The 27,523-nt window shown below is 42.9% G+C and overlaps 1 protein-coding gene across 1 annotated transcript; it reads right to left on the reverse strand.

The window, feature by feature from the left end:
• LOC100558593 (pleckstrin homology domain-containing family A member 3) lies at nt 1–27,115 on the reverse strand. The gene is made up of 8 exons (XM_003216682.4): nt 26,965–27,115; nt 21,815–21,931; nt 12,799–12,954; nt 8,957–9,093; nt 5,215–5,385; nt 4,171–4,214; nt 2,959–3,116; nt 1–1,200 (listed from the first exon to the last, which is right to left on the reverse strand). Exons 1-8 carry the CDS (start codon nt 27,002–27,004, stop codon nt 1,145–1,147), a joined length of 879 nt encoding a protein of 292 aa, XP_003216730.1. The 5' UTR covers nt 27,005–27,115; the 3' UTR covers nt 1–1,144.
• Nucleotides 27,116–27,523: the final 408 nt, after the last annotated feature.

A 27,523-nucleotide genomic window follows, 5' to 3' on the forward strand; every position in this document is an offset into this window, starting at 1 on the left:
TTTTGTTTCAAAAATTAGAGTCTTCATTCAAAATTAGAGTTTGATCTTTGGCAGGACTCTCCACTTAAACAGGTTCCAGTGAGAGACAAAGAAAGTGATACACACGCAGACACACCGATTCACGTGTTTGCACTCACGCACACACACAGAGCCTCCCAAGATCTTGCCATGTTTCTGTACAAAAATGTCAAATACAAACAATTCCACAAAACAAAGACTTTGCTCCTGTACACAAAAGTTGAGAGAGTGAGCTGACGTTTGGTAAGCAAGTGACTGTAGTCACCTAACTCTGCACCCTACAAGGGGAGAGGTCAAATGTTGCATTCATGTTAGATGTCCACAGAAGCTATTTTTCCTATCACTCTCTTGGCAAAGGGCTGAAGAGAAGCAAGGAGAGCATAGGAGGAATTTTACATCCCGTAGGGCCAACTCCAAAAGAAAACTGGGGGCTTAAAGGAACTGCTTTCTGTCAAGGAAGAAGGGGATGCCAAATCCTCCATGGAAAATTATCGTAAATTCCTGGATCAGTTGTGTCCTATCAAGCCACTAAGGAACAGAGCGCTTCCCAGATGAGAGGATGAATGCAGTTCTGAAATCGGAAAATTGTACAGCTCTCAGGCTGAAAAGGTCTGGGAACAACACCAGCCAGATACCATGATTTCCTAGGCTTCGATGACTGGAGCTAATTGAGTAAGAACATGGGCACCAGGAGAATTCTGAAGAATCTCTCCAGTAAAAAGCTGCCGCCCAAGCATCCCATGCTCTCTTCAGGGCCAACTCTCCATTCCTGCTTAGTCCAGCATGAAGAGCTGATCCCTCTCCTGCCACCCCACCCCCTCTCCTTCTTACCAAGGCATGCCCAGCAGACCTGGCATAATTTCCTAACAAGTGGCAACCACAAGATCAAAATACAAAGCAGAGCCTAGCACCTACTCCTTGCTCTTGATGCTTGCCAATGCCACAGGAGCACGGAGTGCATCTGGCCACACATCCTACAGGCCTTGGGCCATTCCTATGCTAGAGGAGGGAACCTCAGGCCAATGGTTCTAGCTACCTAGCCAGCACACAAGTAGTGAAGACTGCTCCAAAGCAAGCAGCTCCAAACTGTCCACGAGTTGAAGCAGCTGCAGAATCCAGATTACAGTCATTGGCCACTTCCAGCTGAATTCTCTGGAGAGTCCTGCAGTGGCAGTGGTGTATCTGTAGTGAAGAAGAAGGAGAAGCTGTATTAGAAAGAGAATGTCAGCCTCCAGTCACAAGCACAGACATTATTCCTATGCCCTGCAGTCTCCTAGGTCACACTTCTTGTACAGAATAAAGAGGCAAATAATAGAATATACAGGGTGTCCATAAAGTCTCTTTACCATTTTAAGTCTCTTTACCACAAAATCATGGAAATATGATATAGTTGGAAGAGACCTCGTGGGTCATCCACTTCAACCCTATTCTGCCATGAAGCAGGAAAATTGCATTCAAAGCGCCCCCGACAGATGGCCATCCAGCCTGTGCTTAAAAGCCTCCAAAGAAGGAGCCTCCATCACACTCCAGAGCAGTGAGTTCCACTGCTGAACAGTTCTCACAGTTAGAAAGTTCTTCCTAATGTTCAGGTGGAATACCCTTTCCTGTAGTTTGAAGCCATTGTTCCGCATCCTAAACTCCAGGGCAGCAGAAATCAAGCTTTCTGCCTCCTCCCTATGACTTGCCCTCACACATTTATACATGGACGTCAACATGTCTCTTCTCAGCCTTCTCTTCTGCAGGCGAAACATGCCCAGCTCTTTAAGCCACTCCTCATAGGGCTTGTTTTTCAAACCCTTGATCATTTTAGTTGCCTTCCTCTGGACACATTCCAGCTTGTCAACATCTCCCTTCAACTGCGGTGCCCTGAACTGGACACAGTATTCCAGGTGTAGTCTGACCAAGGCAGAATAGAGGGGTAGCATGACTTCCCTGGATCTAGACACTAGACTCCTATTTATGCAGGCCAAAATCCCATTGGCTTTTTTTTTTTTTTTTTTTTGCCACCACATTGCATTGTTGTCCACGAGGACTCCAAAATCCGTTTCACACATACCATTAAAATGGTAAAGAGACTTTATGGACACCCTGTATAGTAGACACAAACACTGGTCAAAAAACACTGGCCTGCAGCAGACAAACACTGGTCAAAAAAGGTTGGGAATCACTGTGTTAAACTAATCAGGAAGGTTCGTTTAACATGGCAACCAAATCAGGATTCTGGCATGTCATCCCATTTTTCAAACTAAGTCGAGACTTTTCAACTAAGATTTTGTGAATCCTTGTTTATATCACTGCATCAGCCGAAAGTTCCCAGTTCAGATGACATGCTGAACAAATCCTTCCTGACTTGAATAATAGTTGCATTAGCAGAGAGGTATAAAGTAGACACTGATGGGCTATATGTAGAGGTCTGTGATCAGGACACAACTGAGTTTTCCCTAAATTAACTTCCTCTAAGGCTAAGACAGTCTGGGAAACAGTGGGTTTCTACTGGAACTCTGTTCATCCAGAACTTTAATCTAACTGTGAAACCACTACAGCATGCTGGCTCTTTTTTGAAAATACAGGACTGCTGGCAAAAATATCTACCCTGTGATGAGCATCATCTCTTCTTCTATGTAAAACTGCCGCAGTGTTTCTATGCCCTTACTTCCTATCAGCATTGGCTGTGGTTGTTAGAAATGGCAAAATGATGCATCAGATGTTAATTTTACTTGTACATAATGAAGAAACCAATTTCATTAAAGGAATGTTTTGATCTAATGCAGTGTTATGTTCGGCCTCCAGCCTCTGCTAAACTTCCAGATCACAGAAAGTGACCTAAGACTCCTGGGCTCACTTCACTCCAATCTAAACCCATAACACGCTGGAGATAGCAAAGGTGCAAGACTACCTACTAGTTTCCTACTTAACTTCATGCATGTATCTGGCTCTTACCAACAGCTTCTTCGATGATGGTGCCAGTGGAGCTCTCGGTGTGGGCACCCTGTTGCCCCCAGTGCTGCGAGCGTAACATCACCATTTCCTCCAAATTGCGTAATACAGTAACGGTGCCCCTGGGAGGGACAGGTGGGACACGAGTTGGCTCCAGAGCCCTGCAAGGAAAGGTTTCAGAGATGAATGGGTGAGACTTCTATGTCTCATGCCGCCCTGCCCTGCCTCACTAAGGCTGTACAGTTAAAGGTAAATATGTTTTAGATATTTCTAACTTTTTAAAATCATACCTTTCAAAAATGTTATTTCTTTTTTTTAAAAATTAGGGAACTAGCTTAATTCTTCACAAATATTGTAAACTGGCTTGCATTACATCTCAAGATGTTTATAAATACAATAAACACAGAAACAAACTTACTGCTGGATGATTTTGTGTCAGGCTACTCTGCACAAAAAGGAAACTTACTTGATGCAAAATAAACAACGTTCTGCTCACTTTACTTATGATACCATTTACTTTTGATCTGCCTTTTAAAAACACAAGGTACTCTCTTCCTCACCTTCACTTTTAAAACATGAAATTCGAAATCTCATTTCTAAAGCAAACACAAAATGTGGATTGGGGCAAAGCACAACCAGATCATTAACTAAATATTGGTGAATTTGAAACTCTATGGATTCAGGGAGCCACACACCTTTACAAACATCATCCACCCATTTACGCTCTGTTATTTAGATCTGGTTTGTAATGGGGTGTGTACATACTGCTAGCTGATCCTCCCTAACAGCCCCTTCCCTTTTGACTCCATTCTCATGCAGGGAAGAAGAGCACTTGATAAAATACAGGATAAGCTTTGCCTTGGCTGAACTCTTCCTCTACTATCAACTACATCCTTTCTCTTTCTAAAGAATACGTGTGTGCGTTGAAAAATGCAGTGGTTGCAGAGAAGAGAAGTATTTGAGTCATTAACTTTCTCCCTGATTTTTCAGTAAGACTGAAAGATATTCATGTGTCCCCATTCCCTCCACACACACTTTTTTTTCTTCAAGCCTTCCCTGGAAATGTTACATGTAGACTTGGGAAACCAGCCCATCATTACACAACACTCATACACTTTTCAATAGTTAACCAAGGGCCATCAACGGAAAAAAAAATGGTTTTAAGAAATAAAAATGCATTTACAAAAAATAAATGCCTTCCCCATGAGTGCTTACCTGTCTGAGGAGACTATGCCTGTGTGGCTCATAGAACGTCTCACCTGAAGGCAGAGGCAATAAAGGGGTGGGGGTAGAGACATAAACACCATGCAACATCCCATTAGTCCAGACTGATATGTGCAGGAATAATTATGGTATTTCAGATCACCACTCCAGAGCAGCAGTGATTACTTCCTACCATAAGTCATCCATAAGGCTTTAACTAGTTTTTCTAGACTTTCCTGATCTGAAATCATCAAAAAGGTCTCAACCAATAAATTATATGCTTTCAGCTGGATGTATAATCTTTAGTTGATTTTCTAAAATGTTAAATGAACTGCACCAGGAAATTTTGAAACCACTCATTTGGTTAAGTACATGGGACAGCAACAGTAAACTCAAATTGGAAGGAATCCCATTAGACATAGCTCTTCTTTCTTCACCATAAAATTAGACCAAATCACCAATTATATGAAGGTAAAGGTTTCCCTTGACATAAAGTCTGGTTGAATCCAACTCTGGGGGATGGTGCTCATCTCCATTTCTAAGCTGAAGAGCCGACATTGTCCATAGACACCTCCTAGATCATGTGGCCAGCATAACTGCATGGAGCACTGCTGCATTTCTGCTGAAGCAGTATCTATTGATCTTCTTACATTTGTATGTTTTTGAACTGCTAGGTTGGCAGAAGCTGGGACTAACAATGGGGGATCACCCTATCCTGTGGATAGTTTGAATTCGTACATAATATTCTGCTCTTAGTCAACAATGTGCTTAGTCAACAACTCATTTTTCATTTTTGGATTTGGTACTTTTTGAAAACAAACTCCACATATGAAATCTTAATGCTATGAAAAAGGTATTCTTGCATGCTCCCTCACAATCTGCCCAAGAGATTAAATAAGTGAGGATGCAGAGGCACCACCACTACAATGAAATTCTTTTCCCCAGGAATAGTATATAAATACAGATTTTCAGTATGTAATCTTGTTAAAATTGTTCTTGGGACAGACAGAAATAATAATAAAAATGAGGAAGAAATTAATGGAAAACCAGACTCACTCGGTGGGAATGTGGGAGTTTAGTTCCCACAAAATCAGAAAGTTGAGAGACTGTTGTAGGGTGGTAGAGCTCAGGAGCCAATCGCGTGTTTGCGAATTTCATGCAGTCCTCTAGCGTTGAGATGAACTGGCTGCAGGTTGCTTGTAACAAGGATGATGCTTCATTCATTTTCTGGGGAAAGTCAAGCAGCAGAACAGGATGAATGAGAGTAATTGAGGTCTGTCCAGCTTTCTCCTTCAAACTCCTTGGTATCCATGTGCAAGATCCTTCAAACAAGTGACTCTGCACATGAAAATTCTCCACTATGATATCAGATATTGATACTAAAGCAGTATTGGGGAATATCAGAGAGACTGAAATTGCTGGATTCTTAAAGTTGGAAAAACATTATATTATCACAGTCTGTTTGAGTTTTTGAATAGCCTGCATGTGCTTTTGACATCAATAATGGTAGCAATATCAGAAAAAGGTATAAATCCCATTAACTAAAACTGTTTATAACTTTAATCCTGTTGATTAGTACCAACTAGAGCAGACCTGGGGCCCTTCCACGCAGTCCTATAATCCCAGAACATCAAGGCAGAAAATCCCACATTATCTGAGTGTGGACTCAGATAACCCAGTTCAAAGCATATATTATGGAATTTCTGCCTTGTATTCTGGGATATAGGGCTGTGTGGAAGGGTCCCTAATCACTCAATGGTTAGATAGTGGGTCAACACATGGGTACATTTTACCAATTCAATGAATGTACTCTAGTCAGGACTAAAAATGGGATTTTGGCCCCTTCTGAATTGACCATCTGATGCAGTTTCAAACCGAGACTGAACAAGGTGGTTTAGCTGTACAGATGAATACATAGAACATCCTGGAACCAGTTTAAGACCTGGATGGTGTTTACACAAACCACAGATCATTAATGTACATTAAGAGCTTTCATTTACACAATTTTGTGGGTGTTGGTTATCTGGCTGCCATAGTTTGAAGCTACCTTTAAACTCAATTAAATGGTTAAGATAGGGGTTTAGATCTGGCTTTATAGACTTTATTACAAAGGAATCCTATAGTTTCCAAAAGCTGTTTTGCTGTGATCAACCACAGCTGTTTGAAAGAAAACACTATGCAGTGAATTTTCAGCAGAATAGTAATGAGCATCAAAAAACTAAATAAGATTCCAAACCAAGACAGTCTGACAATACTGTATACCCGTATTTATTCAAGTCTAATGCACCATCGAATCTAATGCACACCCCAATTTTCAAAACCCTGAAACCAAAAAAAGCATTTGCTAGCAAATGCAATAACCAGTTGCAAAAATTGCACTTTATGATTTGGTCAAAAAGGTGTGCATTACAATGGCTGCCTGCTTAGATTTTTTCTTTAAACACAAAAGTATTAGAACACCAAAGCTTTCAGCAATGGAAAAAACCTAGGGATGCATCTATGCTGTAGAATGAATCCACCTCAACTACCCTGGCTCAATGCTATGGGGTCATGGGGGCTGTAGTTTGAGATCCTGGGGGCTGCCAAAGAATGCTGATGCCTCACCGAACTACAAATCCCAGCACTGCATAGCATTGAGTCATGGCAATTAAATTAGAGATGAGGTCCCTCAAATAGGAGCTCCGAGTGTAGCTCCTGAAGCAGCTTCCCTTTTTGCTTTGGCTCAGCACTAAGATTCTTATATTACGCAAATCTAATGCACACCCTAATTTTGGGAAGGTAATTTAGCCAAAAAAAGTGAGCATTAGGTTCAAGTAAATATGAGTAGTTTTATAAAGTATATAATAAAGAACTGGCACATTTAATGAATAAGTTATTTGTCTTTACTATCCTTAACTTAAACGTTCCAAATGAGAGGAGAAAGGCAACGGCAGCTTTGCTACTGAAAGCAAACAAATATCTGCCAGCTTATCTAATTAGATAAAAACTGTAAAATAGAAAAGAACCAAAACATAATTCTAAATTGTCACATATTAAAGGATCAGAAATACCAGCACTTTTTAAAAAAAGCTATTAGATTGAAAAATAATGTTCAAATATGGTTTTCAAATGCCTAGAATTCTTTTATTTGTTTGTGCTGGGAAGGAATGAGAGAAAAGAGCAGTGGTTCCTAAGAGAAATGCTAAAAATTGAGGTGGGTAATATATTTTCAGCATGAACCTTTGCAGAGACCCAATCTAAAGTAAGGCTTAATAATAATAATAATAATAATAATAATAATAATAATAATAATAATAATAATAACAATAATAATAAAACTTTATTTATATCCCGCCACCATCTCCCCAACGGGGACTCGGGGCGGCTTACATGGGGCCATGCCCAAGACAGTACAATATAACAAAATATAAAAACAACATATCAAAATACAATTAAACAATACAAGAATAACAATGTATTGAGCTTAAGCTCAATGGAATTAATTCCTTTAAATAAGCAAGGAACAAGAACAATATAACTATATTTTCTATTTTTTCCTTACATCTGGCTAAGGCTCATGGGAACTGCAGTCCAGCAACATTTGGAGCACCACACTGCCTTCTGCTGCTTCAACTGTATTCCTGCAGATTGCCACTGAATTGTATTCTTGCTGATTGCAGCAGCAGCAGCCATATTTTCCATGACCCAAAAGTGACATGACAACACTTCCAATATCAATATGTTTTTGGACTCTTGAAAGAGTAGTTGAGGGAGAGAGAAGCTAGACAGTTGCATTTCAGGGCAGTTTTGTGCTGTATTGGGCCAAAAAATGTGTCCAAGTTTTGGAGGGAGGGGAAGAGGTCCAGAGACTTGGGGGTCTTAAGTAGCTGTACTTTTTCCACCTCAAAGCAAAGTAAGTCAAGAAGTACAGAATTATAATATTAATTTATATAACATCTTGTATTTATGGTACTCTAGAATATTAAAATGTAATTTGGCACATATTTACTTCTGGAGATGTAGTTATAAAAAGTAGACTTTAGGTTTCTCTGATGGCTAATTAGGGCTAATATTATTGATATTACTAAAGAGGTAACAGTACATAAATTCCCATTGGGCCCTTTAATTATCTTAACAACAACAATAATAACAATGAGTTTTAATATGTATTGTTTTTAAATATGTTATTAGCTGCCTTGAGCCTCATTTTGTGGAGAAAAGTGGGATATAAATGAATACAAAATAATAAAAATAAGTTGAAGCATTCTTCTGTCTGTGATTCTTTTATCCAAGCATCTCTTTAGGGAAGAAGAACTCGTTCTTATATCCTTAAATAATATATTACTTAAAGGTCTTAGAAAATCAGATTGTGGGGTATGAGTCTCTGTTATATCCAAGGACTACAATAATTACACTATGTAACACAATCTTGTTCCTGGACTATAAATGTGATTTCCTATCATTAAGAACATGGAAAAAGTTTATTAAACTGCAGCACATTTTTCTATAGTTTTTCAATGAATATCACACAGAGTCTCAACCAATTCAACATAGTTTGTGGTAGCCACAAAAACAGTTTCTGGAGTATAACAATTACTTTCAATGTAAGTATAGCACAATTAAACAGGAAATAACACTTTCAAACCAGGAACAGAAAAATTTACACAATATTATTTGTTGTTTCCCATTGAATCCCTTTCAGAGGCTGAAGACATCGAAGAACAAGACAAAGTAACATTCTCTAAAAAAATACTCTGACGCACCCAGCTGTACTATATACACACAAAACATGTTTTGTCTCATGTTTTGTCTCCCATACCTGAATGTCAAGTGGGGAGCCATTATCTTGAGGGTGTGTTGCGTCTTGCACAGCCAGGACCTGCTGTGTGAGTACATCACAATACAGCCGCAGTTCAGACAACTTCCTGCCAAGGGACTCGTTGCTTAGGTCCAGATCTGCAGGTGACAGGCAAGCATGACACAATAAGGAGAGTCCACAAGAAACTGGAGAGTTAGCACCACAAACAGGAAGAACAGGTCACTTATGTGTACATCTGGTTCTATGAGTGGTCATTTGAGTCTTCACACAAATGGGTTTTCACACCTGCAATTCACTCAGAATGTTCTTGGACTGAAAAACTTGGAGGGCACCCTGCACCATCACCACCACCACCCCCCATGCCCTTACCCACCAGGCTGCAGTCCCTCCAGTTTTCAAGTTTGCCAAAGAAAAAATGATAGGCAGGGATCTCAACAAAGGGAAGGGATGGCGAGTTTGTGTGAAAACACAGGTGACTACTTGAAGAACCAGTTCAAACAAGAAAGCATATGGTTAGCACCATATATAGGAATGCAACTTCTCCCTTTGCTTCAAGCTGCTTTAGTAACAACAAAAAGGAACAGGAGTTCTGTGCTATTTATATTATTATTATTATTATTATTATTATTATTATTATTATTATTATTTATTTACCTTTTGTCATTTAGTCATGATAATTAATGCCTTCAACAAGCCATTCACCTGTCTAATTCCCTTTGACAAACAATTAAACCTGTGGACACCATCCCATCCTGTTGCAGAAACTTTACTTACAGAAAAGTTACAAGGGGAAAGGGAGGCAAGTATAATGCCCTGAGGTCATTAGAGAAAAAGCAGGATGAAAGAGGTAATAAAAAATTAAATGTTTATTCTACTATAACTCATGGCAAGGGAACTAGTGACATTTATTTCCAATGTGACAAATTTTCTGTTGGATTTCAGCATGGGTTTAGCTCAATACAGAACTAAGCTGAATAAGTGTGTGCATGTATGTGCACATACATACTGGTTGACTTATGAAGATCCCATGCATTCATAGAGTTGCTTAGATAAAAAATACACAAGAGGTGATTTTTTTTTCTCTGAAATATATCTACAGCACCTAGTATTCCTTGGTCATCACCCAACTAAGTACTAACTAGAGTGACCCTGCTTAGCTTTCATGATAAGGATCTGGTGCCTTTAGAGTATTTGTCTGTGGCTTTCCCCCTTACTCAGTTTCCCATGGCTGATTATGATCATGATTCAGTGTAGCACATAAAAGTCACATAAAATTATACCAGCAACCCCCGTCAACACATATAGCATAAAATCAAAATAATACAATTTCTAAAACAACAGTAGATAAAACTGCCATCAATTCACAAAGTGCCAAGTGTCAGCTTCATATGGGCCCATTCAGCCTACTCAAGGTCAAAAGCCTGTCTGGAAATCCATTCTCCACCTCTTTCCTGCACATCAAGCCCTAAAATCATAGAATCATAGAATAGTAGAGTAGAAGAGACCTCATGGGCCATCCAGTCCAACCCCCTGCCAAGAAGCAGGAAATTCAAAGGCAGGGGGTTGGGCTGGATGGCCCATGAGGTCTCTTCCAACTCTACTTCCCTTAGGAAGTAATTACTCAATATTAATTTTATCCATGAAGCTCTAACCAATAACAAAAAAGTTGGGTCATTTGTGCCTCTCCCTGGTGAAATCCATGGTTTGGGAATATCTAAGGCCAATCCAAGCCCAGCAATACTAAGAATGGGAAAATGTGGATCATTCCATCCCTCCTTCCTGCCCTGGATCTGGAGTTCCTAGAGGAGTTTTTCCAACCTTTTGCTGCCAGCTGTGTTACATGGGCCACCCAATATTTCCAAAGTTATGTACTGTTAAGAGGGCAAAACATTTTGCACTAGCACTATGAAGAGCCAAGAGAAGTAAAAACACAGACAGGAAGAAAGAGGCAAAAAAGGGGGGTACAACAAGAATAAAGTACTCTGAAATATAGATAGAAAAGGTTCCAATGGGGGTGTAGAAAGGCTGCAACAAAATTAAGATGAAAAAGTACATTGGTTTTAATTGTTGTTAGATGCTCTGAATTGTGCCAAAGCACCAGGAAGACAAGATGTAATGTGCAAATATACACCAAGAGAGGAGTGTAGCAAAAAGTACAATATTTATATTTTTCTTTCCATTATAAACTGGTATACATTCTAGCTGAAAACAATGGAGTACCAAGAGACCTGTGCATAGGGAAACAATGGGAACAAGTCACAAAGATATGAACCTGCAGAGGCAGACAGAGCGGGAAAAGTAGACTATGGGTCACAGAGAGATGACTGACAGCACTAAAGAGCAGAGGGAGAGAAAGGAGGAACAACTATTATTATTATTATTATTATTATTAAACTTTATTTGTACCCCGCTAGCATCTCCCGAAGGACTCGATGCGGCTTACAAAGGCCAAGGCCTCAACACACAATATAACAATACAAAACAAAAGGCAAATTAAAACAATTAAAACAGTATAAACAACAAGCAGTAAACAATACGCTAAAACACAATAAAACTGGGCCGGGCCAGAGTAATGGGTACAAAATTAAAAGTGCTGATGTGACAGGTGAAATATAAGGCTTATAGGGCAAGTGCAGGGTGCGATATGCAATCTAAGTTCTAATAAAGTGCTTATAGGACTTGGTATTGGAGATTTCCTATTAATCTGGGAAGGCACATTGGAACAGCCAGGTCTTCAAGTTCTTTCTGAAGACTGCCAATGTAGGGGCCTGTCTGAGATCCTTGGGGAGGGTGTTCCAGAGTCGGGGGGCCACCACAGAGAAGGCCCTGTCTCGTGTCCCCACCAACCGCGCTTGCGACGCAGGCGGGATCACGAGCAGGGCCTCTCCAGATGACCGAAGTGAACGCGTGGGTTCGTAGACGGAGATGCGGTCACGGAGGTAGGATGGTCCCAAACCGTTCAGGGCTTTGTAGGTAAGCACCTGCACCTTGAATTGGGCTCGGCAAAGCTGAACGCAAAAGAGTCTGACAGACAGATCTGTGGTGATTCAGAGAAGAAAGGCACCCTCTATAAAGCAGAATGGGATTAATGTACAGTCTTAGGTAAATTTACATAGGAGCAAATACCACTGAAATCAGGAGAACTTGCTTCTGGGAAGGATGTATCTAGGATTGCACTGTTACTACAGTTTTCAGACTTCTTTGGCAGAAGATATATAACCAAATCACAATGTTGTCCTATAATTAGTGTAGATATATCCCCATCATGTTAGTACAAATACAGACATCATCCTGTGTGCCTCCCCCATCCCATTAGGCACCAGCATACTTAATTGTTGCTTAAACACTAGAAATGTTCCTATAATACAAACCAAAGACTTGATTTCTCTTTTTTGTCTTATAGAGAGGGCATTTTCATATTGGTGTTTCATTTTAAGGGAAATTTTATCTTCCTGTAATTCTCAGGTGCAGAGAATGCAAGAACAGCCAACATGTGGAGAGGAAAGAGCAAGTCAACAGGACTACTCCTTATTGTCCAAATATATCCAAATATAGTCATTCCAGGTCATTCAAACAAAAGTTCCATTTTTCCCCAGAGAGACACAAATGCAAATCAATCGCCCAGTCAGAATATCCTTTTTTTTTGTAAGAGGGAGAAAAATCATGAAGACATAACTGGCCCAAGCTCAGATGTTTGCTTAGGAGGTGTGAGAGTTAAGCTCCTATTTCTAATCACCAAGTACCAGCAATCCCCACCCTACAGCTTCACAGCTTTGCCAATATCCTCCTTAATCTCACTAGGCTTACAAAACTGTGGATCATTCCCTTCATGAATAACCAACCTTTCTCCTTCTGGCTCCTGCTGTCCCCAAGACAAGCCTTGGAGCTGCCCAAAGCCACTAGCCATTTCTGTCTTTCAGCAGCACCTCCAGCCTTCAGGTAGAAGTACTGCTCACCGGGGATGACCAGTTCCATACGAGTGGGGTCAGTGTTGTGCACTATGAAAAAAAGAAAAAACAACCAAGTGAATGCTGCAATATTAATGCTTCCTGTGTCATACATTCTGCATCCCACATCAATAAGGAACTACCATGAGTAATCCTGATCTTGCCCAGAATGATGCACAGTGGGAGGACAAGGAGTCCAGCTTCTTGCCATTCTGAGACCTATGGAGAACAGAAGAGGCCACATAAACTGGTCTCATCAATAAGGCTTGAGTGAAGCCAGCCCTACAGCTACGAACCTGGCTCCAGTGTTTGCAGAAATTTCTGCAAGTCAGGAGGCCATTTCTTCCCCTTCCTGGAATCATAATCAATTTTGAGGATGAATTTTGGCAGGGCAGTGGCAAGAAAAGTGCTGTACTCCCTTTAGACGCACCACTTTCATTAAATGAAGTGCGTATCCTTGGATGTATGAATCTACTTGTGAACAAGTATCATCTCCTCCCTGCTGAATGTTGGTAAAAAAATTGTGACAGCTACATCTGCTTTGGAAGCCAAAATCTAAAATCCCAGACAGAGGACACACACGGAGCATGTGTTGTTCACCACAGGGGGATATCCCTATATAATAATAATAATAATAATAATAATAATAATAATAATAATAATAATAACAACTACTACTTTATTTTTATACCCTGTGTCAAGGACAGAACGCCACAAGATTCAAAGTAACAGAGTTTATTAGATTACAGAACTCAAAAATGCCCGTAAAAACACAAGGGCCAGGCAGTTTTTGCCTTTAAGCGCAAAAAGGGACAAAAGTAAATGTTCAAAAGATAAACCGGATTAAACCGGAGTTTAATCCGGGTAAAAACAAACTGCTTGCTTCAGCCTAGGTATTAACAGAACGAAAGCCAAGGAACAAAAGATACAAAGAATGCAACTAATTGGCAGCAGATTCCTCTCTGCTGCCAGCACTGTGCTTAGAGTAACTTGCGTCGCTCCCACACACACACAGTAGACAGGATCTCCAACACGAGCAATTCAGCCAAGGATTGTAGAAGTAGAGTAGACCAGTTCCGTTCCGTAGATCAAAGCCAGAAGCAGACGTTTGTAGTTTTTCCAAGTCCAAGAAGGGGGGGAAGACAAGCCGTGGTCAGTTCAGTCCGGGTTCTCAAAGCAGGAGATGGCGTCCGTCAGAAAGACGACGGAAGGTCAAGCTAATAAGAGTAAGCACAGGTTTGCACAAACAAATGCCCACACAATCCCTCCCGCCGTCTGACCTTGGATTCCAATCAACTTACGTCTCAGCACAGGAAAGCACACAAGTCTTCAGGGAAGCGTCCCACACACACACGGATCCCAAGCGTTTGCCCAGATTACCTTGCCCGACGCAATTTGCAATTGCTCCCAAGCCCCATTTTATGCCAGTTACAAATCTTCATCACTGTCAGCTGTCCTCCTTAACCCGGGCGTTTCCTCATCACTTTCCTCGTCAGAGCTGGAACACCTCTGACTACGCCCAACAGCATCTCCAGCTGTGGATCCCGTCCCATCCCTCCAGCTAAGCCATGGGTCTAATCCTGAAGGTCCCCATTCATCTTCTGCCCCATCATGGCCAGTGGCCCCCAATTCCTCCCTTACCCGAGTCCAATCCATCTCATCCTCCTCTGAGCTAACCAGCCCCTCCTCCATTCTCTCCGTAAACCCTTCGAAAGATTCTTCGTCAGATGGTGCTGCAAATATGTCTCGCAGTCTTTTTCTCTCTCGCTCCTCGAGAGTATCTGACTCCCGAGGAGTCTTACGCCCACGTCTGTCAGTAACAGAGCCATGAGGCTCAATCATAACACTATCCCCTCTCACAAAGGCCTCCTCCCCCGATGGCGGAGAAGTGGCAGTGATACCCTCCGCTATAGCACCACGACGACTAGAGGTATCAAGTTTCAACAGCGAACGATGAAAGACTGGATGGACCTTTAAACTAGACGGTAAACGCAAACGAAACGCAACGGAAGAAATCTTTTTAACGATAGGAAAGGGACCCAAATACCGAGGCGCAAACTTTCCCCCAGCCTGTTTAATATGTTTGGAAGATAACCACACCAAATCCCCTTCTTCCAACTCCTCCCCTGCCTGCCTGTGGCGGTCAGCCTGAGTCTTCTGCGTTGCCTTAGCTTCCAACAGTAAGCGACGGGCAACATCATGCAATGCAGCCATTTCCGTAGAGCGGTACACAGGGTCCGAAGAGACCACATTGGTCGACGGCGCCACACCTCCCCGTGGGTGAAAACCATAAGTTAGCTCAAATGGCGTATGCTGACTAGATGTGTGCACCGCATTGTTGTAAGCAAATTCCGCCACCGGTAGCCACTTCACCCAAGCCGTGGGTTGATCTAAACAAAAACAACGCAGGTATTGCTCTAAAAGCCCATTAACCCGTTCCGACTGTCCATCCGTTTGCGGATGAAAGGCTGAAGAAACGTTTAACTTAGTCCCCAAGCACTCATGGAAATGTTTCCAAAAGCGTGACACAAATTGCGGAGCCCTATCTGAAATAATCACCTCGGGTGCTCCGTGCAAACGATAGATGTGCTTAGTAAATAGTAAGGCCAACGTAGGGGCCGCCGGAATGGTTGAACAAGGAATAAAATGAGCCAGTTTACTAAATAAATCCACCACCACCCAAATACAAGTATAACCCCCAGACTTAGGCAAATCTGAAATGAAATCCATGGAAATGATTTGCCATGGCCTGTCCGGAACAGGTAAAGACGACAACAACCCTCTAGGGCGCCCAACAGGCGTCTTACTCTGCTGGCAAACGGCGCAGCTGTCACAAAAGCGCAAAATGTCTTGCCGCATCTTTGGCCACCAATAGCTCCTGGTAATGAGCTGCACGGTCTTGAATCTGCCAAAGTGCCCAGCCATGGGTTCGTCATGGTGGGCTCTAATCACCTCCAACCTGAGGGCCCCCACTGGTACGTAGACCTGCCCCCTGCGTACCAATACTCCGTCTTGATCTTGTAGATGCGGCAGTATGGTACGGTTACCTGCTGAGAGCAGCATCAGTTGCTCCTGTGTCCACACATCATCCCTCTGAGCCTCAAGGATCTGGTCATGTAACCCGAGCTCATTATCTACAACACACAGAGAGGCAGTAGGCAAGATGGTCTGACATACAACCTGCTCATTGGTCTTAAACTCCGGCTTGCGGGATAAAGCATCGGCCCGCAAGTTTGCCTTCCCCTCTACGAACTGCACCTTGAAGTTAAACCTGGAGAAAAACAAAGCCCATCGGATTTGACGCTGGTTTAACTTCTTTGCTGTTTGCAAGTGCTCTAAATTCTTGTGATCAGATCTGACCACGATCTGGTGCCGTGCCCCTTCAAGCCAGTGCCGCCACACCTCAAACGCCACCTTAATCGCCAACAACTCCTTCTCCCATATGGTATAGTTCTGCTCGAAGGGTGTTAGTTGCCGCGAGTAAAATCCACAGGGACGCAAGGTCCCTGAGGAATCCTTCTGAGACAATACAGCCCCCAACGCGTAGCTAGAAGCGTCCGCTTCTACCACGAACGGTTTGTCAACATCAGGATGGGTTAGTATGTTGTCCGATTGAAAACTAGACTTAAGTTGTAGAAACGCCTCGTGAGCTTCCCGCCCCCACACAAATGGCTGTTTCTTGCGCAGAAGCTGCGTCAAAGGTACCGTGAGCTTTGCAAAATTCGGAATAAACTCCCGGTAGTAATTAGCAAAACCTAAGAACCTTTGTACATCCTTCTTAGTTTTCAGCTCCTGCCATGAGTTGACGGCGTCAACCTTATGTGGGTCCATTTTAAGTTCCCTACCTGACACTACATGACCTAGGAACTCCACTTCAGGCACATGAAAGACGCATTTGGAAGCCTTGGCGAAAAGCCCATTAGCCCGCAGTCGGTGCAGAACCTGCTTGACATGTTGACGATGTTCTTTCTCGTCCTTAGAAAAAATCAAGATATCATCCAAATAAATCACTAAAAATTGGTCAATTAGGTCCCTGAACACATCGTTCATGAACCTCTGGAAGACCGCAGGAGCATTACAAAGCCCAAAAGGCATGACTCGGAACTCGTGGCATCCGAAACACGTGTTAAATGCCGTCTTCCATTCATCCCCTTCCCGTATACGGATTAAGTTATAGGCCCCCCGCAGGTCAAGCTTGGTAAAGACCTTAGCCCCTTGCACCCTTGATAACAGTTCCGAGATTAAAGGGAGCGGGTACCTATCCCGAATGGTGTATTTGTTTAGGATCCGATAGTCGCAGACCAGCCTAAGTTCCCCAGTCTTTTTGGCTACAAAGAATACTGGTGCCGCAGTTGGAGAACTAGATGGGCGAATAAACCCCTTGGCTAAATTTTCATCTAAAAACTCCCGCAAAGCTTGCCTTTCCGGTACAGTCAAGGCATACAACCTCCCTGCTGGCAGTTTCGCACCTTCTGCCAACTTGATGGCGCAATCATATGGCCTGTGCGGTGGTAATTTGTCCGCTTCTCTTTTACAAAATACATCAGAGAACTCCCCATACTCAGCAGGCACTCCCTCCATATCAGCATGAGTAACGTTTAGAGTGCAACAATCCTGCCTCTTTAAGATCACTTTACGTGTTGCCCAATCCACTTGTGGGTTTACTACAGCTAGCCAATCCATCCCCAGGATCACATCATATCGAGGCAAGCTCGTAATATCCCACACAAACGTTCCCGTTACTCCCTGCACCTCCCACGTTACTGCTGAGGTTTCCTGGTTAACCACCCCAGTCTCCAGCAGTCTCCCATCTGCTCCCTCCACCCACACGTCGCATGCCTTGCGCACTCTAGGAATGCCATGCTTCTTAGCAAACTCAATATCTACATAGGAGACCGTAGCTCCTGAGTCCAGCAGTGCCAGAGTAGAAACAAGTTCCCTTTCCCCAACAGATAATGTAATGGGTACGAAAACATGCTTCCTCCCCTCAGTTGACTGCTTGAGGAGCCCTAGTGCGTTGGACTCACGTCGCACTAGGGCTGGCCTTTTCCCGAAAACTGGGAAGGTTTCACATTACAATTTTTGGCAAAATGCCCAGCATTCCCACAGTACAAACACAAGCCCAGCTGCCTCCTACGGCTCTTTTCCTCTGTAGACAGTTTTTTAAAGACCCCAAGCTCCATGGGCTCTTCCCCCATCACCACAGGTGCCCTGGTTACATGCATGGGTGGCGCACACATTGCTTTTGAGTGTTTACGAGCCTCGAACCTTGCGTCTAAACGCAGCACCTTAGCTACTAAGGCGTCCCAGCTTTCAGCCGGCTCCAAGCGTGCTAATTCATCCTGGAGCATATCACTTAACCCGGCAGTAAATAAAAGCATGAATGCATTTTCCCCCCAATCCAGCTGGTGGCGATACAGGTTAAACTTATTTAAGTAATCCAAAACAGTCCCCTTTCCCTGTTTCAACCGATACAGGGCCCACCCAGCGTTCTCCGTGCGGAGAGGATCCCCAAAAGTATCAGTTAACAACTTTTTGAAATTATTCAAATTGTCCTTGACTGGGTCATTTCCCAAAATTAAATTAGTGGCCCATTGTCCTGCGGAACCGGTCAACAAACTCAAAATAAAAGCCACCTTACTAGTGTCAGTAGGAAAAGCATGAGCACTGAGCTGAGAAAAATAAAGCTCCACTTGTGCCAAAAAGGTTGGCAACTTGCACCTGGTTCCGTCAAAGCGTTCAGGAGTCAAAACATGTCCTTTCACAGCAAAAGCTGTTTGGCTTACGGTAAAGGCCGTTTGCAATTGGTCTACTTTGGCTCTTAACTCATCCATCGTCTTCCTGACGGGTTTATTGCTGCAATAAACTTTTTATGGGCGTCGGGCAATCTGTCAAGGACAGAACGCCACAAGATTCAAAGTAACAGAGTTTATTAGATTACAGAACTCAAAAATGCCCGTAAAAACACAAGGGCCAGGCAGTTTTTGCCTTTAAGCGCAAAAAGGGACAAAAGTAAATGTTCAAAAGATAAACCGGATTAAACCGGAGTTTAATCCGGGTAAAAACAAACTGCTTGCTTCAGCCTAGGTATTAACAGAACGAAAGCCAAGGAACAAAAGATACAAAGAATGCAACTAATTGGCAGCAGATTCCTCTCTGCTGCCAGCACTGTGCTTAGAGTAACTTGCGTCGCTCCCACACACACACAGTAGACAGGATCTCCAACACGAGCAATTCAGCCAAGGATTGTAGAAGTAGAGTAGACCAGTTCCGTTCCGTAGATCAAAGCCAGAAGCAGACGTTTGTAGTTTTTCCAAGTCCAAGAAGGGGGGGAAGACAAGCCGTGGTCAGTTCAGTCCGGGTTCTCAAAGCAGGAGATGGCGTCCGTCAGAAAGACGACGGAAGGTCAAGCTAATAAGAGTAAGCACAGGTTTGCACAAACAAATGCCCACACAATCCCTCCCGCCGTCTGACCTTGGATTCCAATCAACTTACGTCTCAGCACAGGAAAGCACACAAGTCTTCAGGGAAGCGTCCCACACACACACGGATCCCAAGCGTTTGCCCAGATTACCTTGCCCGACGCAATTTGCAATTGCTCCCAAGCCCCATTTTATGCCAGTTACAAATCTTCATCACTGTCAGCTGTCCTCCTTAACCCGGGCGTTTCCTCATCACTTTCCTCGTCAGAGCTGGAACACCTCTGACTACGCCCAACAGCATCTCCAGCTGTGGATCCCGTCCCATCCCTCCAGCTAAGCCATGGGTCTAATCCTGAAGGTCCCCATTCATCTTCTGCCCCATCATGGCCAGTGGCCCCCAATTCCTCCCTTACCCGAGTCCAATCCATCTCATCCTCCTCTGAGCTAACCAGCCCCTCCTCCATTCTCTCCGTAAACCCTTCGAAAGATTCTTCGTCAGATGGTGCTGCAAATATGTCTCGCAGTCTTTTTCTCTCTCGCTCCTCGAGAGTATCTGACTCCCGAGGAGTCTTACGCCCACGTCTGTCAGTAACAGAGCCATGAGGCTCAATCATAACACCCTGACTCTATCTCCCCAAAGGGGACTCAGGGCGGCTTACATGGGGCCAAGCCCGAATAAAAACAATAGCAATATAAAACACAACAATAGACAAGAGACATGAACAATTATAAAAATTTAAACATTACCCAATAAAAATAAATGACAAAAACGAATAAAAACATGGATTAAAACAGAGAGGTTGTAAAAGTAGATTGGGTAAAGTGCACCATATAAATACTGTAAAGACGAGGTGACTGATAAAGTGCTTCAAATTCTTGGAAGTGCAAACTGGGATGGGAGTAGATCCTGTGTCTATATCAAGTTGACAAAGGTAAAAAGTGCAAACCGGTACAAAAATGGTCATGGATACAGAATTGTTATGGGGATGAGCAATCTTTATCCAAAGGCCTGAGTGAAGAGCAGAGAAGGCCCTCTCTCTTGTCCCCACCAACTGCGCTTGTGACGGAGATGGGAGCGAGATGAGGACCTCCCCCAATATTGGTAAAGTAATATCTGGCAGAGCCTCCAATATCATAGGCAGAGTGAGGTAACTGTCTCAGGCAGCAAACGATAGGAGGCAGAGACAGCAAAAGCGTGTTGCTATATATCCCCTCTGTGTCCCCAAGTAGGCCTGTTACCACCAGGCGCGTTGTTACACTGCCAGTATTAAAGGAAACCCTATGTAGAATGAGCCAAGGATGTATTGAGACAACATTGCCTTAAACAGCAAAATGTATTTGTCCAATCTGCTCCTAACGGAGGAGCGGTCTTAATTTTTTTTAAAAAATAAAACCTCCCTGATGTAGGAAAGCATTTTTATACCAGGCTCAACGTATTTTAGAAAAGTAAAACTTCCTCGGGGACACAATGAGATATACATATGGTAGAAAAAGGGGTGGCAACAGTAAAACATAAATTAGAATGGAAATGGTAAAGAGAGAAAAGAAAACATAATGAGGAAACTTTCTTCTGCTCTCATAGTAACTAAACAATTAGTTATTCAAAAAAAAAAACACATTTCTCTGGCAAAAGTTAAGGATACCTATAAGGATATTCTTGAAAACTCCAAACCATAATGAAGTCTAAAGCCGCTGATGAAAACACAACATACAGAAACCAAACAATAAACAACAACAAAATGTGTTTCCAACAGCAGTTTTCAAATTTAAGGGACTCTGTCATGACCACTTAAATCAGTTCCCCATGAACTTTTCCAGAGCTTGCAGTCTTTCCACATGGAGTATTCAGTGGCATACACCACATGTGTGACACCAAATTTATAGACTCTGCAGCCAGTTGGTGAGTTACTGTAAATGAATGTACCCTGTTCATGTATTTGCAAAAGATGCAATCATGACAAAGTTAAGACATATGCAGGAGTAAAGCTTTCTAAAGATGTATAGGGGAATATATTTGTCATGTGTGAAATTATACACTGCAGTGCTTCTCCAGTGGGACATTTTGCATCACGCTATTTGTGATCTGTCCTTTTCCCTGGACATTGAAAATGCACATCAACAGGATGCCAAACTTGATAAAGAGAAACTGCATTTGGATTTTTGCCCTACATCGTTTCACTCCAAAATATCTCAAAAGGGAACTGGATTGTCTCCCCTTTACTGTTCCTTTTTGTTCCCAGTTTTGGCACTCCACTCTCTATTTATTTAATTTTAACATTTACAGTAAGTGGGTGATAAATTTAAGCATTTGGTTCCAAATTTTTGGCCAGACCACAATTGTTCAGAAAACTAAATGAGATTCCCAAAACCTGGGAAAGGGAATGAACAATGTGGAACCCCAAATCGAAGAGGGTAAGGCTAATGCTGGGAAAAGCAAAAAGCAGCACAAGTGTTAAAGTACTGGAAAAACAGCACAAAGCAGTCCTTACCTTTGATCTCGCACACAGCCATCTTGATGCTTCCTTTGCTGCCTTTACCCACATCATCCTGTGAGTCGTAATAGGAGAGGATACCATTCTCCAGCACAAAGTACCGAGGCTGCCAACCTAAGGTGGGAGAAAGAAAGAAGGGAGATTGGAGTCCCTGTTGTGTCATGAGACAAACAATCTTGCACATGTTTGAAATAAGAAAAAAATTCCCTATGTACAACACAGCCTCTTTATTCATGGACTCAATATCCATGATTTTACTTACCTATGATCAAAAGGATGTGTTCCCATCCCACCAAAAGTGTTTATGGCCCTCTCTATGCCCTCCGGTGTTATTCTAAGGCGTGTGTTTTACAGGCCAAGCACGGTCAAAACATAGGGTTTACCCTTATCCAAAGTTCCAGTTAATTACAGGAGGCCTTGGAACGTTTCCCTCTAGTACTGTATTTCCAAGAATAAGTTTAGTTTAAAATCTTATTTTCCTGAATGTGCTGATTATAATACAGAGATTCTTCTGCAACAGATAAATACAGTTTCCCATGCTTTATGGTAAACTATGGCTCAAACAATTCTTAATGCGTTCTTAAGCAGACATATCATGAAACATTTCTTTTAAAGCAAAATAAATTAAAACAATACTGGGGTAGGGGAAAAATAAGGACTGCATAAGCAAATATTACTTAGCCAAGAAATGTGAATATAGTGCAAGTGAGCTTAAGTTAATAAAGCCTCTGAGAAAGAAACTCCTTTTGACAAACATCTTTTACAGGAGCCCAGTCCAGGCTGCATCCACACTGGAGAATTAATGCAGTTTGACACCACTTTAATTGCCATGGCTCAATGTTATGAAGTCCTGGGAGTTTTTTCAAGGTCTGCTGCTGCTGCTGCTGCTGCTGCTGCTGCTGCTGCTGCTGCTGCTTCTTCTTCTTCTTCTTCTTCTTCTTCTTCTTCTTCTTATTATTATTATTATTATTATTATTATTATTATTATTATTATTATTATTATTATTTATACCCTTCTTTATCTCCCCAAAGGAGACTCAGCTTTCTCTACAAAACAACACTGATGCCTCACCAAACTACAACTCCTATAGTTCCATAGCATAGAGCCATGACAGTTAAAGTGTTGTCAAGCTGCATTCATTTTACAGTGCAGATGCAGCACCAGTCTTGCACCACCACTACTCCATATTGTCCTCTATCTAGCTGGAAGTTCTGGATTTTTTTTTACAGCACTGATGCTATGGAGTGTGGTGAAGTAGGGCTGAAGAAAGGCAGACTTTTAGTGTTAGGTTGCAACAGCATGTTTGCAGTGAGTCATTCAAGAAACTTGACCTGGGAAAGAATAGGATCCTCATGCTAGGTCGTACTGTAGCTGTCACAACAGGCAAGATAAACAGCTGCCTCTAGAATCATTTACTAAGCATCATGTGAAGAGTAAAACTGAAAGAACAGGGGAAGGCAGATTAGTTTACACTGGCACATTGATAACACATGGATCTACCATGTGTTTTGGTGTATGTATTTTATAGTGGTGTGTTTTCATAGAATCATAGAACTATAGAGTTAGAAGAGACCTCATGAGCCATCCAGTCCAACCCCCTACCAAGAAGCAGAAAATAGCATTCAAAGCACACCCGACAGATGGCCATCCAGCCTCTGCTTAAAAGCCTCCACCACACTCCGCGGCAGAGAGTTCCACTGCCGAACAGCTCTCACAGTGAGGAAGTTCTTCCTGATGTTCAGGTGAAATCTCCTGTAGTTTAAAGCCATTGTTCCGCATCCTAGTCTCCAGGGCAGCAGCAAACAAGCTTGCTCCCTCCTCCCTATGACTTTCCCTCACATATTTATACATGGCCCTCATCAAGTCTCCTCTCAGCCTTCTCTTCTGCAGGCTAAACATGCCCAGCTCTTTACGCTGCTTCTCATGGGGCTTTTTCTCTAGACCCTTGATCATTTTAGTTGCCCTCCTATTGATACAGGCCAAAATCCCGTTGGCTTTTTTAGCTGCTGCATCACATTGCTGGCTCATGTTTAACTTGTCCACGAGGACTCCAAGGTCTTTTTCGCACATACTGCTGTTGAGCCAGGCATCCCGCATTCTGTATCTTTGCATTCCATTTTTTCTGCTGAAGTATCTTGCATTTGTACCTGTAGAACTTCATTTTGTTAGTTTCGGCCCATCTCGCTAGTCTGTTAAGATCGTTTTGAATTCTGCTCCTGTCTTCTGGAGTATTAGCTATTCCTCCCAGTTTGGTGTCATCTGAAAACTTGATGATTGTGCCTTCTAACCCTTCGTCTAAGTTGTTGATAAGATGTTGAACAGAACTGGGCCCAGGACGGAACCCTGCAGCACTCCACTCGTGACTTCTTTCCAAGATGAAGACAATGCATTGATGAGCACCCTTTGGGTTTGTTCACTTAGTCAATTACAAATCCACCTAACTGTAGTTTTGCCTAGCCCACATTTTACTAGTTTGTTTGCCAGAAGGTCATGTGAGACTTTGTCGAAGGCCTTACTGAAATCCAGATAGGCTACATCCACAGCATTCCCTGTATCGACCCAGCTTGTAACTCTATCGAAAAAAGAGATCAGATTAGTCTGGCATGATTTGTTTTTGGTAGATCCATGTTGACTATTAGTGATGACCGCATTTGTTTCTAAGTGTTTGCAGACCACTTCCTTAACATCTTTTCCAGAACCTTGCCTGGTATCGACGTGAGGCTGACCGGACGGTAATTGTTTGGGTCGTTCTTTTCTCCCTTCTTGAAGATAGGAACCACATTCACCCTCCTCCAATCTGCTGGGACTTCTCCCGTTCTCCAAGAGCTCTCAAAGATTATTGCTTTTAATATATGTATTTCATGTTGATGTGTTTTGACTATGTTGTACCCTGCCTCAAGCCTCCTCTCTTAGGCGATCCCTCGTAGATCAAGGATGATGGTACTCCAATTGTGAGGTCTTGGGGTGGGTCTGTAGGAGGCTGAAGAGACCTATTCTTGATCCTCATATTCTCCCGTAGTGGAGACATCGGTTTCCAGGTGGAAGACGGTCCCGGTCAGGGTTGGTTTGACGCGCTTTCCTCTTGGCACGTTTCTCCCTTAAGCCCTCCATTCGTGCTTCTTTGAATTCTGTAGCACTGCTGGTCACAGCTGACCTCCAGCTAGAGTGCTCAAGGGCCAGGGTTTCCCAGTTCTCAGTGTCTATGCCACAGTTTTTAAGGTTGGCTTTAAGCCCATCTTTAAATTTCTTTTCCTGTCCACCAACATTACATTTCTCATTCTTGAGTTGGGAGTATAGTAACTGCTTTGGGAGACGTCACCAGTCAAGCGGAGTTAATGGTGTAGGAGCATCACTTCAATACTGGTGGTCTTTGCTTCTTCCAGCACACTGACATTTTTCTGCCTGTCTACCCAAGAGATTTGCTGGATTTTTCAGAGGCAAAAAATCATGGCTTCTCAAGCCATGAGGAGTTGGGTAACAAATAAATTATTATCATTATTATATCTTGCCACTAAAACAGAAATCATAAAAAGTGTAGGCTGTTTGAAGAAGAAAAAATCCCCCAGAGTGCATCTTGGAAGAAGCTCTGAAGTGGTCTCTAGAAGATTCAAAATACCTTTGTTCACTTTATCTGACCAGGTTATTTTTCCCCTATTTTCTCTCTCCCACTCCTTTATACTATTACTGCCATCATCATTTGAACTACAGGGTGTAGAGAGCTGGGCCAAAATTAACAAAATGTACTTCAATAAGGACAAATGTAAGATGCTACACTTAGGCAGAAAAAAATGAAATGCAAAGATACAGGATGGGTGACGCCTGGCTCAACAACAGTACATGTGAAAAAGATCTTGGAGTCTTTGTGGACAAGTTGAACATGAGCCAACAGTGTGGTGCAGTGGCTAAAAAGCCAATGGGATTTTGGGCTGCATCAAAAGGAGGATAGTGTCTAGATCAAAGGAAGTCATGGTGCCTTTATATTCTGCTTTAGTTAGACCTCACCTGGAATACTGTGTCTAATTCTGGGCACCACAGTTCAAAAGAGATATTGACAAGCCAGAAGGTGTCCAAAGGAGGGCAACTAAAATGATCAAAGGTCTGGAGACCATAAATCCCTATAAGGAGTGTCTTAAAGAACTGGGTATGTTTAGCTTGCAGAAGAGAATGTTGAGAGGAAACATGAGAGCCATGTATAAGGGTGTCATAAAGAAGAGGGAGCAGCAGACTTGTTTCTGCTGCCCTGAAAAGGACTCAGAGCAATGGCTTCAAACTACAGGAAGAGATTCCACTTGAACATTAGGAAGAATTTCCTGACTGTAAGCGGTATTCAGCAGTGGAACTCTCTGCCCCAGAGTGTGTTGGAAGCTCCTTCCTTGGAAACTTTTAAATAGAGGCTGGATCTGTCGGGAGTGCTTTGATTGTGTTTTTCCTACATGGCAGAGGTCAGACTGGATGGCTCACGTGGTCTCTTCCAACTCTATTATTCTATGATTTTCTACATTTTGCTTGCTACCTGTATTTTTCCATGCTCCATTGTACCTGTTTTTTCCCTAGCAAACAGTTGTAGTTTTGAGTGTTTTTAGAACATTCCTTTTTTAAAAAAAAGTTAAGAAAAGAAAGAGACTGGAAACTCAAGAGTTTCAAGACTTACTTGTGAAGGACAGATAGTTAAGTTCTTCGCTAGAGTGCCTCAACACCAGGTATGGTCAAACTTGGGCCCTCCAGGTGTTTTGGACTTCAACTCCCATAATTCCTAACAGCCCAAGTTTGCCCATGCCTGCTCGATACTATGGAATTAATGCCGTTTGATACTACTGCCATGGCTTAATGCTTTGGACTCCTGGGAGCTGTAGTTTGGTGGTGCCCCAGCACACTTTAAAAGAGAAGGCTCAAGACTTTGTAAAACTAAAACTCCCTGGATTCCACAGCATTGAGCCATGGCAGTCCAAGTGGAGCCAAACTGCACCCATTACACAGTGTAAACTAGAGGCTCCCCTCCCTCCCAGCCCGGAATGGCTGCGTTGCTAAGAAACGGGAAGAAGGGAGTTGAGGGGTCTGGGACTCTGGGGGGGGGCGTTGCCTAGGAGACGGGAGGGCTCATGGACCCTCCCTCCGACAGCCACGTCCCGATCCGCTTTGGACTCACCCGACAGATAGTTTGTCCATTTCAGCAGCGCTCCCTCCATCTCCAGCGCCGCTCCCGGAGACCGGCGATGCGCCGACCCGGACCAATGGCGGCTCTGCGCCGGTGAGACTCAGCCAATCACGGATCGCGTACCAATCGGGGAAAGGTGGGGGAAGAGAGGGAGGAACAACGGGGACAGGTGATTGGATGCCCAGTGGGAGGAGGAACCAATCAGGATGGGCGAGAGCCAGAGTATTGGACGGGAAACAAAGCCAGGAAGGACGAGGATGGAGCCAGTCCGATGATCGCGCGGTGGCTCATGGGCAGTGTAGTTCGGACGCTCATTGGAGGCTGTCAGGCTATTCTAATCCCGGCTCTTCCTTAATACGTCTCTGATAGATGTAAGGAGCTTCCAAACAGCCCTACATCCCAGAATATCAAGGCAGAAAATCCCACAATGTTTGCTTTGAACTGGATTATATGAATCCACCCTGCCATATATTCCAGTTCAAAGTAGATATTGTGGGATTTTCTGTCTTGATCATTCTGGGTTATACGGCTGTGTGGAACGGCCCATAGT

This window comes from Anolis carolinensis, chromosome 2 (assembly GCF_035594765.1).
Source record: "Anolis carolinensis isolate JA03-04 chromosome 2, rAnoCar3.1.pri, whole genome shotgun sequence".
NCBI lineage: Eukaryota > Metazoa > Chordata > Lepidosauria > Squamata > Dactyloidae > Anolis > Anolis carolinensis.

Bases quoted from the DNA above. Each gene is read 5' to 3' on its own strand.
- LOC100558593 (XM_003216682.4), bottom strand. From the start codon at position 27,004: ATGGAGGGAGCGCTGCTGAAATGGACAAACTATCTGTCGG. The intron at 5,386-8,956 runs GTATGGGAGACA...GACTTTCCCCAG, and splicing joins GCTCCCCACTTGACATTCAG to AAAATGAATGAAGCATCATC. The intron at 3,117-4,170 runs GTAAGCACTCAT...CTTTCCTTGCAG, and splicing joins GGCATAGTCTCCTCAGACAG to GGCTCTGGAGCCAACTCGTG.